A 16,349-nucleotide genomic window follows, 5' to 3' on the forward strand; every position below is an offset into this window, starting at 1 on the left:
TTATGTAACTGGACAGTGCTTTCTGGGTAGTAACTATTTTTTTAATGTTTCTAGGGATTTTCTTCCACGAGGTTCTGGAATTGTAACAAGACGACCGTTGGTCCTGCAACTCATCACTGCCAAAACAGGTAACCTCTTTCTCTTTTTGGTTCAATGCCTGGACAAAGTGGTGATGTACTTCAGCAGGAGGAAGAAAATTTCTAGGAAAACTTAAGCACTGTGAAGAAAGTCTAGCTGCACCTGTCTGGAACAAAGGCCCGCTGCTTCAAAACTGTATGCTCAGGACCAGCTAATCTCATTGTCTTATCTGGGAAAACAGTAAAATCTAAATCCTAGAGCACATCGTAAATTTAATCCAAGATGAAACTTGAAGCAGTGGAGAAACATTATTACATACAAAGTGTTTTAGAAATTAGCTTTGATTTATTCATTTCTTGATGAGCTTTACAGTTGTATTAGTTAACACACCAAAATTGCTGTATTTCTACCTTTAACTCTTGCTCCAGTGCACACAGATTTGATTCCACACAGCTTGTTTTTGTGACTTGTCTTTTTTGGTTGGGCTCACTGCACTAAGTAGAGCAGAAGGTAGACTGGGGGAGAACAAGGCTTCTGTGTATTTGTCTGGTCAAAAATAAAAATACAGTATGTGTATACCACTGAGCTATGTGACGTATTGAGATCTTTCATCGGAATTCACCACTTTGTACTCTTCCAAGGGGCACTTAATCTGCTGTTGTGTAGCTCAGTTCCCTAGCATACATAAAAGCAGCTATGGTTTTCCATCATTAAATTTTTCATTGTTGTTGTTGCTTCTAAACCAATGTAAGCAACAAAATCACTGGTTTACTATTGACTTCTATATGATGAAATAACATCCAAAACAGCATTTAAAAATAAAAAGTGCTCTTTAAATTATGGAACATGATGAAACTGGGGAAGAAACAAAATTGAAGCTGCCTGTACAACTTTACTCTGTCCCTATGTGTGAGGTGTAATTAAGTTTTTGTGTGCATTTTTTTTCCTAAAAGGCCTTTTTGTTGTTCAACAGGAAGGTAGACTTCAGTCTGCCTAGGCTCCAGGTTTTTTTCTGAATTACTGCTTTTAAAGCACATTCATACTTTCAGTGCCTCTATGAAATTTTCCATAGTGTTTATACTGTGGAAGAGAAAGGAAGAACCATGGAACCCAGTATTTCTGTATGCTCAGCTTAGAAACTTTAGGATTTTCATGTGTGTAATATGCTTAGAGTGCTTTATATATATATATTAAAAGATCAAGTTCGTTTTAGTTGGAAATATGAACACTTGCCATTTCTGCATATCTGGTTTTTGATCTCTGACAGAGCATGCAGAAATGCATGAATAAGGCTTAGCTATGGAGAATCTTCACCTAATTTTCCCAGCACCATGTAAGAGCAGAAGAAAGAAAAGAATTGAGCTCTGTGCTGGCATTCCTAACAGAATGACTGTGGTGGGTTGACCCTGGCTGGATGCCAGGTGCCCACCAAAGCTGCTCTATCACACCCACTCCTCAGCTGGACAGGGGAGAGAAAATATAATGAAAGGCTCGTGGGCCAAGATAAGGACAGGGAGAGATCACTCAGCAATTACTGTCACAGGCAAAACTTGACTTGGGGAAATTAGTTTAATTTATTACCAATCAAATCAGAGTAGGGTAGTGAGAAATAAAACCAGATTTTAAAACACCTTCCCCCCACCCCTCCCTTCTTCCTGGGCTCAACTTCACTCCTGAATTCTCTACCTAACTGCACTAGCTGCGCAGGGGAACAGGGAATGGGGGTTGTGGTCAGTTCATCATACATTGTCTCTGCTGCTCCTTCCTCCTCAGGGGGAGGACTCCTCACACTCTTCCCCTGCTCCAGCGTGGGGTCCCTCCCACAGGAGACAGTCCTCCACGGACTTCTCCAACGTGAGTCCTTCCCACGGGCTGCAGTTCTTCACAAGCTGCTCCAGTGTGGGTGCAGTCCTTCAGGAGCAGACTGCTCCAGCATGGGTTCCCCATGGGGTCACAAGTCCTGCCAGCAAACCTGCTCCAGCGTGGGCTCCTCTTTCCACGGGGTCACGGGTCCTGCCAGGAGCCTGCTCCAGTGCAGGCTTACCGTGGGGTCACAGCCTTCTTTGAGTGCATCCACCGGCTCCAGCGCAGTTTTTTTTTTTTTTTTCCCCTTCTTAAATATGTTATCCCAGAGGGGCTACCACTGTCGCTGATGGGCTTGGCCTTGGTCAGTGGTGGGTCCGTCTTGGAGCCGGCTGGCATTGGCTCTGTTGGACATGGGGGAAGCTTCTAGCAGCTTCTTGCAGAAGCCGCCCCTGTAGCCCCCTGCTACCAAAACCTTGCCACACAAACCCAATACAATGACTAAACTGCAGTGACATATGAATTAGTAAGTAAACTCTTACACTCTAACCTCAAGTGGTTAAGTACTTGTTCCTAGACATCCATCCTAAACTTGCCCTGACTTGTCTGTATTGCTCTATTTTGTAAAATCATTGTCCCTTGGTTAAGGGGGCAATGAAAGGGCTTCTCTCTTTCTGGTATTTTCCCCATTAATATGTTCACATAGTATTACTAGCTTTAGGTAGCCTCTAGGTTTCTGTACAGGTACCTTCTCTGCTGAAAAGTAGTTCTTCATTATAACTTAAATAACACAACAAAAACTTTAAAAATTCTGGAGAACTGAACTTCAGCCTAATTTTGTTTTTCCTGTATGTTAAGACATATTTCTCCCTTTGGGAAATGCTGTGTATTTCTTGTTTGGGATTAGATGCCAAGACCTTTAAAATGCAAACTTTAATTATTTTATTACTTTCTTTAAACTATGTTTAGCTGTTGTTGGTTTTGGTGGTGAAATTCTGAATAACTTTATCTTTTAAGTTGCCTTTACCTTTCTGAACTAATTTAAAAAAAAAAGGAAAATAAAACTGCTTAGAGGAGCACAGTGCTCTTTTGCAGGAAGCAGATGCTGGACTGATTTTTATCAAGTCCTTAATTATCTAAAATGTTATAGAAAGTAATTAGAGGACTGTATCAGGTTCTTGCTGCTGTAGCAAGCTTAACTGGTCTCTAATCCTAGGATCTTTCTTGACTCTTTTAAAAGTAACTATTCTTAATCTTACAGTATTCCTTGGGAAGGAGGGGGCACTTTCTGTATAGGCATGCAGAGAAGACTGCAAGATACTTCAGCAACATTTTGGAACTGGCTGAGAATCTTTTTGGAATGTGAATTTGATTGACAGAGGAGGTTAAAGCTTCATTTAACTTTGAGTCATTGCACTAAGGGATAAAGATTGGCGGCTGAGGCATTTGTGCACACCCAAGAGGAAACTCTGACCACTCGTTATTAGGGTTCGACATGTCATGGGAAGGTGCAGCAGGATTTGGTTGTGAGGAGTTATCAGGGGCCCTCCAACATCTGAAAGACCTGACACGTCTGGGTAAAGAGTGGGTCTCTTTATGTGCTTTAAAAATGCGAATATGCAAGGGGTAACCTGAAACAATTAAATACGAAGAAGTTTATCTTATGAGATGTGGAGTATTTTTTTTAATTTTGTTTACTTGCTCCTTTTTAAAAAAAAAAAAACAAACCTATGTGATTAGTACAAAGCTATTTTGTAGTGACCTGTTGACCTCCTTTAATGACTAACATTTTTTGGTGGGAACAGTACAATTCCTAAATGGCTTTATGCCATTTGCACTTCCACATCCATGCAAATGCTGCACTCTGCTGAAATCTTGGAGGCAAAGACAAAGGTTTTAATTAAATATTGCAACTGACAAGACAGTCTTTAGTAGTTGTGACTATTTTCCTCCGACTTTGGTAATGTGAGAAATACCTAGTAGCATAGAATAAGTCAAAATATGGATGTTAAAAATAATTTACAGTCCTCTGAAAGACTCTGACTTGTTCTTGACTATCCTACTTTGAGTCTCTTTTGGGACTGTCCAGCTGCATTTCAAATGGAATTGTTAATGTGGTCTGTATCCAATAAACTACTGTACTGGCTAGAGGAGAGAGGAGAAAAAAAAATTGTAAATATTTTGGGGCTCCAAGGTGGCTTTCTTCTTGCAGAAGATGCTGGCTGATACTTATTATTTGTCCCAAAGTAGTTCATTGACAGTGCTGTAGGTGGGGTCACAATTTTTCATTCTTATTCTTCATCTCTTGTTTTCGGTTCAGTTGCTCTTCTTCTACTGAAGAAAAATGGCATATACGATGTCTTGCTGAAAGAGAGAATTACACCAAATAAGTATGCAATCTTTGTTCTGTATTAAACAGACCTAAATTCTGGTAATGCAGCTCTGTTTCCCACCCAGAAGTCACAACTGAAAAAGAGTTCCCATCTGACATCAAGCATGCTAAACAATCCAGGTGCAGCTTGATGTTCTACTTTCAGGTCGCTGCATTTGGCCCGGGGCAATTCCACAGCATTGGGAATGTCTAGTGTCAGGTCTAACAAGACTCTTGTGCCTTCGTTGTTGCTAGTCTCTGAAGGAGCTCAGAGTAGAGAATGGTTTTGGAGAAAATAATCCCATCTGGGAAGATGCAATTCAATGAGTTTTTAGAAGGCACAGGTGTGGACAGGGTGCTGTTAGCTGGGAGGCTGTCTGATGGTGAACTTCAGGTTTTACAAGTCAAGCAAGACAGCTGTGATAAATTAGCTTAGCCATTCAGAGGATGTACACGGGAGGAATTCCACCTACTCTTTTCCTGGGTGAGAAGTTCTAAATTCAGGCAAAAGACATGCTGGTTCTTTCAGTATTTGACTGCTGCTGTGTAAGATACATAGAGCTCATTCTTTCTCACCAGACAGCATTTGTTTTAAATGCTAAACTGGTGTGGTATTTCAGCAGTTACCAATGATTGTAGAGTGCTGGTCTCTCTTTCTTACTCATGATTCCTTTTCAAGAGGAAGAATGCATTACATATTCCTCTAGTTGTGTTTTTAGAAGGATTTTTTTCCCTGTGTGTCTTTAAGATGTAAGTGTTGGCACACAGCTGACCTGGGACAAGAATTTTAAGGCTGCATTAGTGTTCAGTAGTCTTGGAGCAATGTAACTGAATTCTGTGTAAGGTACATTAGTTCCATTTCAACTCTTAATCTTCTCTCTGCAAGTTTTGCCAGTAAGCATGCTAACCTGTAGCAATTTGTCACGTGTTACCATAATTTCTTAAAGGAGGGCTAGTGAGCTGGTAGGTTTTTCTTCCTTTGAGTTGGTATGCCTTAATTTATATATGTTAAAACCTATTTCTTAAACATTCTAAGTTTTTTGTTTCACAACTTTCAGTATACTTCCTAGCTTGGTGATTCTTTGATCTAATACTTCAATAAGATGAAATACTTTTTGAAGGAGTTAATATATACTTTTAAATGATGGTGCTGCTGAGTAAGCTTTGCGAAGGTAATGACTTGAAATGCCTGAGAAGGTCTTGAGAGGTGGGTTGGGTTTTTGTGTGTGTTTGTTTTTTCTGTTGCCACACATTCTGTATAACCTTAGGCAATCTGTTCGTCCTCTTGCTGTGCTTTCTCCTGCCTATGGAAGTGAAATAATTATCTAGATTTCTTGAGACTAGGTATTATGTTTTTTAAACAGCAGTGACAACAAAAAATGTACTCAGGTTTTGGGTGAAGCCTTTGTTGTAGGTCTTCTGTTTGTTAAAAATATATTGCCTGCTATATAAATCCTGTTAGTTGTTATTTACATGTTAAAATATCTTGGCTCTAGGAAGGTTATTTTCCTCACTTTGACAACTGTTTTTGGAGGAATTTCAGCTTTGCTTCATGGTCTTGCTTCAGTCTCTTTGCTAAAGAAGTGGCAGATTAACAGATTTTGAAAATCATTATTGAGGTGGACATTTTTAGATGAATGAGTCGTATGTACAATACCCACATTTGTTCCAGTTCTGTTAATTAGAACACTAAGTGGAAAGTAAGTCACCATAAAGTTCAAAAGACATTCTGACTTTTTTTCTGAAGCCTTGCAGGTGCTCTCTTGTATTGAAGTTGCTGAGCTTTAATGCAAGTATCTTTTGTTGTGAGACTATTCCTCAAGCATAGCCATCTTTTATTGCCATCTGGTGGCAAAACCAATCCTCTAATAGAAAATGAATATTTTATAAAAAGAATTTAGATTGGTATTTCAGCTAACACAAATGATCTTAGATACTTCATTAGTAGGAAGGCATCTGGAGGTCTTCAAGGACAAAAACTAGAAAGGTGCTACAGTGCCAATAGTAGGGGAGAGACTGGGCACTTTGCAGGGAGGAAAGGAAGACAGTGGCTGCTGTTTTCTGGATCCCAGTCTTTGGCAGCCACTCATTCAGACGACGAACAGGGATACTGTAGAGACCAGTAAAGATGTGGGAGGTGCGTACGCCAAAAGCTAAAAAGTGACGTCACCATGGGGAAAAGGTGGTAGTGACTGGTGACCCCTTCCTGAGACAGTGGAAGACTCATCACCCAAATAGGACTGATATGCTGGAAGAGGGATAGCGCTGCTGGTCTGAAACCTGAATTTAAGCTGCTAGTGTAAGGTTGCAGAGACTGCAAATCTTCCTTTGCAACTGCAAATCTTCCTTGCTGCTGTCTGTGTGTGTGTACTGGTAACAGTGCCTGGAGTAACCTGAGCTCATCAGCAGTGACTGCTGAGGTCTGGCAGCATGGGTTTGAGGGCTTGGCCAGTTCTCCCATCAGCACCCTCGAACGGGGCATGGGCTTCAGCTCATGTTGGGACAAATGTATCATACCCACGAATACTTGATTTTAGAAGTGGTTTTGTTTCCTTGATCTCAGGTTGATGCTCAGTGACATCAGGAAAGATGGAATCCCCTCATTGAAAGACTGGAAAATGGCTCTATATTCGCCCATCTTCAAAAAGATAATAAAGTGACAGAAAAATCAGTCAAAGTTCACTTTTAGGAAAAAGAAATCTGTAATTAGTTATTAACTAACAATCTGAAAGGTACTTGAGATGAATAGCAGCCAACACAAATTCGTCAAGGGAAAAAACCCTGTCATATCAGTCTAATTTATTTTTTTATTACAGGGTAGCAGGCTTGTAAGTGTGGTAGGTGTCTTTTATCTTGGGTTCAGTAACAGTTTTGTCTCATGTATTTCTAAGGGCTGTTCCATGTCTCATCACATGGCGTACCTAACTCGGCTCTCTTTAGCTTAGAGACAGATTTATGAAAGCTCTCAAGTGTGTATGTAATTTAAATGGTTTGAAAACAACAGTGGCTATTTATTGTTAATAACAGTTTAACATTGTGGTAGATTAAATCATAAAAGCATAGGGAGAAATAACTCACAGGAAAAATGAGAAGCATTTTCAAAGATGTTATCCCATAACACCTGTTTGTATGATTTGACTAATTTCATCAGAATTGAAGAGAGAAATAATCACTTATCATGACAGTTGTGGTTGGATGCAGTAAGAGAACTATGCTGTGGTAGCTTTTTCACTCTATGTTATCCAAGGTGCTTTGAATGAGTCTGGGGGAAAAAAGTATTCTACATGCAAAGACAATGTTTTAATTTTGTATCTAATTGTTCTTTCTCTTAATGTAACTTCAGTTTTATACAGAAAATACATGTCTGAAAACTAGACATTAGGCAGGATCACTTTTTCTTGTCTGGCTTTGTGTCCATTCCCACAAAAACATAAATAAAATGTTTTCCTAGTATTCTTCTGTGTATGAAAGGTGAAAACTGAAGATTGCATTAAAGCATGTGCTTCTCCAGTCTGGCTAAAGGCATCATTACCAAGGACAGGCTAAGGGCTGAGAGGAGCAAAACAAAGCGCTGCTTGTTCATTTTAATTTTTATTCCGTAGGCTGTGCGTGGCACCACAGGTTATGAACCGTTGTAAAGTCTGTTCCTTCAGAACTAGTGGGACCACAGATGTCACTGGGAGGAATGAGCTATTGATAAATATTAACACAGCTAAAAAGTAGTAAACATTTTTAATTACCTTGAAGCTATTTCAGATAGGGGCTCATTCTGTTACTGAGTGTTAAGTGGAACAAAAAGAAAAGCTTCCTTGACTATAAGCTGAGTCAGTCAACTGATTACAACTAGGCACCAAGTATTAATTACTGAATTTTGAAATATTTTTTTTGAGAAAATCTGATGAACCACTATTAAAAAAAAAAAAGTAACTAAGAAGAATACATTTTATGTTATGCCAGGAGCAGTGCATGAAGAACTGGGACAAAATAAGAACCACTCGTCAGCTCTTTTTTTCAGTAGGTAGCTATTTTCCAACTTTGAGATGACAAATTTTACAAATATGAATTCTCAAATGTGCTAGAGCAACTGAGATATCTTATTTTGTGCACCATATTATCATTCACTTTGAAATATTTGAATATTCCTTTTTTTAATAAACAGTTGACATTGAAACATACAAAACCCCCATTCATTGTCATTTTGCTGCTAGATATTCTAGAATTCTTAAGTTGTCAAAAGTAAGATGGAGGTTTTTGTTAGGTGCTCCCTTATTTTTAAAATAAAAGATGTATTATTTTTGTCTTAACAAGGGTGGGTTTCCCTGTCCCTGGCACTTTGAATCTGGAGGGATTATGGTATTGTAGCGCAGCAACATCGGTGTTTGTCGCTTTCCCCTCCTCTCTCTCCTTTATTGGCTTTCAGTTTGCTTTAACTATTGTTATGGTTTCATGTGTGGATTTGACTTTTTTTTTTAACAGCTCTGTCAACAATAGTAATAAAGTGACTTTTGGGAAACAGACTTCAGTACTGATACGTAAGGCCCTCTATTAATCTGTATTCTCGGGTCAGGTCTCCTGAGCTGCTGTTCTTTCTTTGAGTACCAAGCAAGCTCTTTGCCCTGATGTTTGAGGGCTTTTTACCAAATGTTTTCTAGGGAAGAAACACCTAAATGGAACTTTGAGATCAGGCCTTGATTGCGGGATGAAATGGACATACACAACTCTGTCCAGCCTTTGTCCGGTCCTACTGCTTAGACCTTGTGGGGACAGGATGTGAGCTTATATCTGTGATTACCATTTATGTCATTATTTCTGATTACGGCCTTGCTATGTGAGATAAACTTTTGTGTTCTGTTTTGCCCTGTTTGAAGGAAGAAGCTCCAGTTTTAAAATCCTGAAATGTAGTTTTGGTTATGCATCTCTAGGGCAGGAAATTCAGAAGCATACAATAAATAGAATAAGTATTTGGATTCAAGAGTCGAAGCAGGGACCAAGTGTCAAGTTCAAGTCTAACAAATGAGACTGTATCTGTCCCTGATTCCTGTTTGATGCCCTTTTAAGGTAAGAGGGCAAGTTGTATGATATTGAAGCCTTAGGAATTCATTGTGTTCTCCCACTTCAGCAAAATCACAGCTGTATCTGTAAAAGCTTTTACAAACTTCTTAAGCACAGTTTGGATTTAGACTACAAGAAGTCTTTAGGAAATGAGTTACATTTAAAAACCTTACAGTGTTTTTAAGTGATCTTATTTTCATGATGTAATTGTAAAAATGTACAGAACTCCTTTGTTAAAATCAGGTGTAACGTGGGCTGTTAGATTTTGAAATCACATGCTAATAATCTTTCATGATACAGAGCTTGAATTCCTTTTCTTCAATTTATTGATGTATTACAGGCAAATGTAATCAGATGAAAACTCAGAATCTGATTCACCATCTGTTCCTTATTCTATTAATGTAAACAGTATCTATTTGAATCTTTCAGGTTGTTCCAGAAGATGACATGCTAAAGATAAAAGCAGTAAATCATATCCAGTCAACTTGACTTTTTAACTAACCCTTTCTTGTTGTAGGCTGGTTTTCATCTGTGCAATCATATCTATAGCATGTGCTCATATATAATGCTTTCCTGCCATCCATGAGGACATCCTTTTGTGCATACACATCTGAAGAATACTAGGAGCTTGAAAGTGGGTGTCCAAGTCTATAAGCCTGTGAAATACAGAGTTGCTATTGATATTTTTCACAGAGTATGCTGAATTTCTACACTGCAAAGGGAGGAAATTTACTGATTTTGATGAAGTTCGTCAGGAAATTGAAGTAGAAACAGATAGAATAACAGGAGTGAACAAAGGCATTTCTTCAATTCCTATTAATTTAAGAATATACTCTCCACATGGTAGGTAAAATCATTCTACTTTATATTTCTGTCATGTAATGTATTTTTTAGCTCTGTCTAGCTATCTCCTTTTGTATGTGTTCCCATTGCTCGATCAGAAGTCTTCTGGGATGAAAAAACTGCTGAGATTGAGTTGAACCAAAAGTGGATGTATATCTGGAAGAATCTTCAACTTCTCCTGTGTTACAAAACCAGTCAATGGTGGAGAGCTGTTGCCACTAGAGCTGGAGAACACAGACTCTCTGTCCCATTTAATATTCTCATGATTTAAAAATATTCTCAGTCTTCATCAGGATGAAACCAATCTCTTCCCCAGTACATATACCGTTAGTTAGTAGCTCGCTAGTAAAGACAAATAATAGGAGATGGGAGACTTACTGGCAAAACTTCTTTTTGCCATCCTCCAGATGGATTCCCTGATCAGTGATCTAGAAAGTCATTATGTCTCCCTGCCCTATTGGATGTTTATTGTTCGCTGTCACTAAAAATGTATTTAGACAATAATGGTGTTTGAAGCTGCTTTCTGTTGTAGACCCCCAGTATAGATCAAAGTTAGTTCCTCTGGTTGCCATCTGCCCAATTTAATGAAGGCAATCTATAGAAAATGTTTTGCATTGAATCTGTCTTGGATACAGGAGAAAAGCAGTGTGTTTGGCTGAAGCACTTTATTCTTCTAACGACCTCATCTGATGTCTTCATTGCAAATCAAAGGACAGAAAGATTAAAATAAGAGGAGAGGTAATTAAAAAGATGCTGAACCTCCCTTTGATATACCATGAGCAGCCTTGGCTGTAAACATATGCCCCTGAGCCCTTCTCTGCTATACAGATGTGGCATAGCCAACTGGAGAGGAGCTGAACTAAATGCCCTGCCTCAAAGCTTTTTTGTTGAACATGCTGACTCCAGGAGAAAGTGAAAATTTCCTACCTAATGCTCTTACTTTGTTTTATTAGGATTAGTCTTTTAGTTCAGCAACTGTTGTCTGACAACTGTTGTCTGTAGCTAGACCTCAAATACACTTCTGGTGTTTTCTTTCTAGGAACTGCGTCTTTCTCATTTGTCTAAAGGATACCCTGTTACCCCAGTACTGGCTGAACAAGCTAAGATGCTTCTAGTTGGCATTGTGGCCTGTACTGGGGAAATCATGCCAGAGCAAAACAGGTTTTCTTAATGGATAAACCTTTTCATGTTTCTTAATTTTCTTAAGAAGTTAGAGTAAAAAAAGAATAAACCCAAAAACCCAAAACAACAACATACCCCCAAACCCCTTAACAAGAATTTTGCTATATAAGTTAGGCTAGCTATTGACTTTTTTTTGAATTTCTTAATTGGAGACACTGTTGAAAACATGGTCGGAGAAGGACTGTATTTAAAAAAAAAAAAAAAAAAAGGCCTGTTTTGGGTTGATTTGAAAGATGCAATGGGAATGGTCTGTTGTCTGTGCTCCTGTTGGTGGCAAAAGCTCAGAAAGCCATGTTCATTTGTCTAAGAGCCTTCAAGGATGTTCAGTATAAGTATCATTCTTCTATGCCAATTGTAATGTTTAAAATATTGTAGTACTAATAAATCCACACATGAAAAACCAACAGGGAAACAAGTGTACTTTTCAGATTGTCAGGCATTTTGTTTGAACCATTGACAGTTTTATATACCTATAGAGGTAATTATGTGGGGTTTTATGTTACTAAAATTTGTCTGCAGCCATAGATGTGTAGACCTCTTTAGACATGTCTTGCGTGCTAACCAGTTTTATGATCCTGTGTTTTCCGTATAGTATTAAGCCTGACTCTCATTGATTTGCCGGGAATCACTAAAGTGCCAGTAGGGGATCAGCCTCCAGATATTGAGCAGCAGATCAGAGACATGATAATGCAGTTCATCTCTCGAGAAAACTGTCTGATACTGGCTGTGACTCCAGCTAACACTGATCTGGCCAACTCGGATGCGCTGAAGTTAGCTAAGGAAGTGGACCCTCAAGGTAAGCATGATTGAACATAACCACTTTTTGTTCTCAAGTGCAGTAACATAATTGGAAGTAACTGACCAACTCTTGTGTGAAATATAATTTATAAGATATAATATAGATGTGTATATATACATTCTCATATAGGCTTCAACATTACAATAACTGTTCGTTAGCTCAGTGTAATTCAGGTAATGATGCTGTAAATGTATTTTTAAAATTTTGTCACTATCTCTTATAAGCAAGTGGGGCAATGCTTATCTAGAAATTTTTGTAGTACCTAGCAAAATGGACCGTGGTGCTGATGGGATTTCTGGATACTGGCATCATAAATTTTATACAGTCACATCATAGGAATGCTGAGCCTTGTTAAAGAGATTTGAGGAACACGTTTCAGCACTGGCAATGATGATCCCTTCTTTTCCAGACATACCATAACTTGCAGTTGTAGCTGGTATTGTGTGATACATGTTTCGAGAATGTCACATATCTGTTGTTATATAATTGTAAGATGTAATTGTTCTTCCTGAATATAAATGATTTTTCGCTATCTTTTTCCTCCTGCCTCTACCCTGGTCAGGCCTTAGGACCATCGGTGTGATCACAAAATTGGATCTGATGGATGAAGGAACAGATGCAAGAGAAATTCTAGAAAACAAACTACTCCCTCTTCGTAGAGGTGAGAATGTTCAGTTGCCTATATTCTTTGCAGTCCAGAAGGTGGTTTGGATAAGCGTGGTGTTTGGGAGTCCTGGAGGTGAATCAAAGGTTATGCTGGACTTCATGAGTTCTTAGCTTTTATCGTTTTCTATTCAGCAAGCATAAAAGAGGGCTGTGCTAAAAATATCCTGCAAGTAAAATATTTTTTTTTTCTGGACCTGGAAAATACACGGCATCTTCCAGAGGAAACAAGAAATGTCAGCACAAGTTGATAGCCAATTTTCTTTTCTGTGCCAGGTTGCTGTCCCTTGTAACAAAGGAATCTTTTTTCTTTGCATATGACAGAAGCAAGCACCAGAGTTTTGGTAATCTCACTGTAAACCAAGTTTTGACCCCTTCCAGAAATTTTCCATGTGATTGTTCTGGCAGCTACCGTCACAGTTGCTCATGCTGTTAACAATATCAAGAATTTTTATTCTAGTTATAATTTATTGATGAGACCACCATCTCCTCCCATGGAGCATGTTGGTCCAGCGAAAGACAATAAATTTTCCTTTATTTTGCTAATATCATATCATTTATCTATGTAGACCTGGGTGTGTGTTTTGATTTTGTTTTGGGGTTTTTTTGTTTGTTTATTTTTAAGTGGTTTCTTTGGGGTACACCAAAGTTTCAGATATTTCTGTATTTGATTCAGTGATTTAAAAGGAAGTATATCTATTATACATAAACAGGATGAACAATTTAGACATTGTTAAGGTCATTACAGTACTTGTAAACAATATCTGACATGCCTAAATTGGAACGTTTTGATTGAACTGTGGCAGTCTAGTTCTACTTAGTATGAATTCAGTAGTTCAGGCAATAGCTGCATTGACTTACCCGTTGGTTTTGTGTTGTTTTAGGTTATATTGGTGTTGTAAACAGAAGCCAGAAAGACATTGATGGGAAGAAGGACATAAAGGCGGCTCTTCTAGCAGAAAGGAAATTCTTTCTTTCCCACCCAGCATATAGGCACATGGCAGATCGGATGGGAACACCGTATCTCCAAAAAGTTCTAAACCAGGTAAAACCTGAAGCCTTTGTGGTGAAAGGCAGCTTTTATAATGATAGGACCAATACAAAATCTTTATTAAAATGAATGTTGGTCAGTGAACCTCACTTATTCTTTCCTGCTTTTCAATTTTCACAATGTGATTAACAAAGCTGTATATTACATGTAGCATACAAAAACTTAGTGAGAAGTGGTTTCTGACTTTTACTGATAGTTCTGCACTCCCTTGTTCTCTTGAATACTGAAAATGAACATAGAAAATAAGATTCAGCTCCCTTGCTGGAAGTATACCATCCTATTCCTTAATTGTCACATTTCTTCTAGTTTAACAGGATTTTTAGAATTCAAATTTAGAAATTAAAAAAAAAAAAAAAATTAGAAATCATGGATCCTGAGGGTTCACTGTATGTCTGTACTTTAACCTCAAAATCTATTAAAAACTACAATAAAGTGTAGAAACAGTGTACAGTATACTAATGATATACATGACAAAAACAGTAATCGGAACACTTTGTTCACGCTACCTTTATTTTTGCCCAAACCTTTGGTTTATTTCTATGACTTCATGCCAAACCGTGTCAGATCACAGCTTTCTTCAGCAGGAAATAGAGGTCTATTTCCCAGTTACCTGGAGGAGAAACCCATAGCTTACTGTCCTAATCAAGACACTGCCTACACCAGACTTGGAGGAGTATATAATTCTCTTCACTTTGTCTTTGGGTATTGCCCTTTCTATAGCACCAGCCCTTAGCTTGAATAGCATGTGACCCTAACGATCATGCATCTCAGCAAGTTTGAAGAGGACAAGATCAAGTCATGCCTGCCTCTCTAAAATTACTGGTGATGCCTTTTTTTTTTTTTTTTTTTTTTAAACTCAGTTTATCAGCTGACCGCTGTTCTTGGCATTCCTGCAAGTCAAACTTGATAGTGTTTTCTCCAGTTCGCTGTCAAATTGCAGCCTTTGGTCTGGAATAGACAAAGACCAGGTCAGTCTGGCTTTGTCCATTTTGGACAGCAGCTGGAAACAGCAGAAAAGTTATCGATTAAGGTAGGAAACTAAGTGGCTGGCTTGCTTAATTTCTTGCTACAGTGACTTTGCAGCTGTAACTTGACAGCCAGGTTATGGCATGCTCTGGACTCGCTCAAAAAGAATGCTAATGCCATTTATTTGTGCCTCAGAACCAAAGTCTTCAGCAGGATGCCAGAACTCGCTTGTATCCTGCGATTTTGTCTGTGTTTAGGATATTTTGCCTCTTTTTATATCTTGAAAGTTTACTTCATGTGTCTTAGTTTTGAGACTAAAGCATGAGCTGCATATACCTTTGGACTGTCTTATCTGTCCTGGCTTGCATTACTTTATGTACTATTAACTTTTTTTGTGAGCTGTTCCGTAAATTTACCTATTTCAGTATGAACTGTTGGTCTTCTGTTGCTATTACTGCATGCAGAATATTATATATGAGAAGATCTAGTTAAGTTTCGTCCATAAGATATTAGGGACCTATTAGTGTTTGTGGTTTCAGGTAATATTTATATTTCTCTGCATCCACAAGGTGGTGCTCCAGGGAAACTCCAGGTTTTGATTTTGTGCCTGTCGGGTCTGCTGAACAACTTTAATTTTCAGTTTACATATTTTAATATATGACATTCTTAATTTATAGCTTGTCTGACTGGGGTTGGGAAGAGGGTTTGCAGCATAGTGCAAGAAGTCCACTTTGGTTTTAATCAAAGAATGGGTACAATGCATGAGAAATTTATGGCACAGGTAAGACATTGATAGTGCTGTCCAAACACATTACAACATATATATACAAAAGTAAGTGAGGTAAGTTAAGCACAGGTCTGGTAAGCCTTTTTCTACTCTCCTTCAGCTTATTTTCCAGTACTTTTAGGTATATTTTCAGAAATGAAAACCAGTAGTCTTGAGTGAGAGAACCTTTTTCAGCCAAAAATCAAGTGTTTAAAAAGGTAACGTTCTGTAATTGTTAATATGAGGGCAAAATCTCTTCCCTTTAGTATACTTTGTACAAGGGAGCAGAAATCACGTGGAGGTGATTTTTTTCCCAATGGTGGGAGAGTGCCAAGTAGGTACTCTGTATGTCTACGCTTCCTTCCATCTCTGTTCTTAATGGGCTGTGGATGCTCAGAATCTCTTCCTTGTCCCACATTGCCTTGTGGCTGTAAAGTAAAGGAGGAGTCATGCTGAAAAAGTATATAGGGAACTGGGAAACTCCCTTAGGAAAATCACCAAAATGGGAGTGGTGGCGTCAGTGCTAAGTGATGAGAGGTCATTTCAAATTAAATAGGTAATGTGTATAACTTTTCTGTGTGTAACTAAACAAGTATGTAGTAACAGGGCTCAGTGAGTGAGCAGACGAAGGAATTTTTCAAGCCTTCTTATAATGTGTTTGCGAAAGGGATATTGTATTGTTCTTTAACAGTCTCCATTGCTTCAAAGATCAAAAGGAACTACACTGGTAAACTAGCACAGGTCATGGCTGATATGCTTGGCAGTCAAAAGGAAA

The 16,349-nt window shown here is 38.5% G+C and overlaps 1 protein-coding gene across 6 annotated transcripts in view; it reads left to right on the forward strand.

Moving 5' to 3' along the window:
• The window catches only part of DNM3 (dynamin 3), a 181,285-nt gene that overhangs the window by 17,001 nt on the left and 147,935 nt on the right, over positions 1-16,349 (forward strand). For all 6 annotated transcript variants that reach the window (XM_076339776.1, XM_076339777.1, XM_076339778.1 and 3 more), the window contains exons 2-6: positions 55-128; positions 9,998-10,147; positions 11,922-12,125; positions 12,691-12,789; positions 13,676-13,836. In XM_076339776.1, the coding sequence (XP_076195891.1) occupies positions 55-128; positions 9,998-10,147; positions 11,922-12,125; positions 12,691-12,789; positions 13,676-13,836 (688 nt within the window). The remainder of the gene's footprint in view (positions 1-54; positions 129-9,997; positions 10,148-11,921; positions 12,126-12,690; positions 12,790-13,675; positions 13,837-16,349) is intronic.

This window comes from Aptenodytes patagonicus, chromosome 5 (assembly GCF_965638725.1).
Source record: "Aptenodytes patagonicus chromosome 5, bAptPat1.pri.cur, whole genome shotgun sequence".
NCBI classification, from domain to species: Eukaryota; Metazoa; Chordata; class Aves; order Sphenisciformes; family Spheniscidae; genus Aptenodytes; species Aptenodytes patagonicus.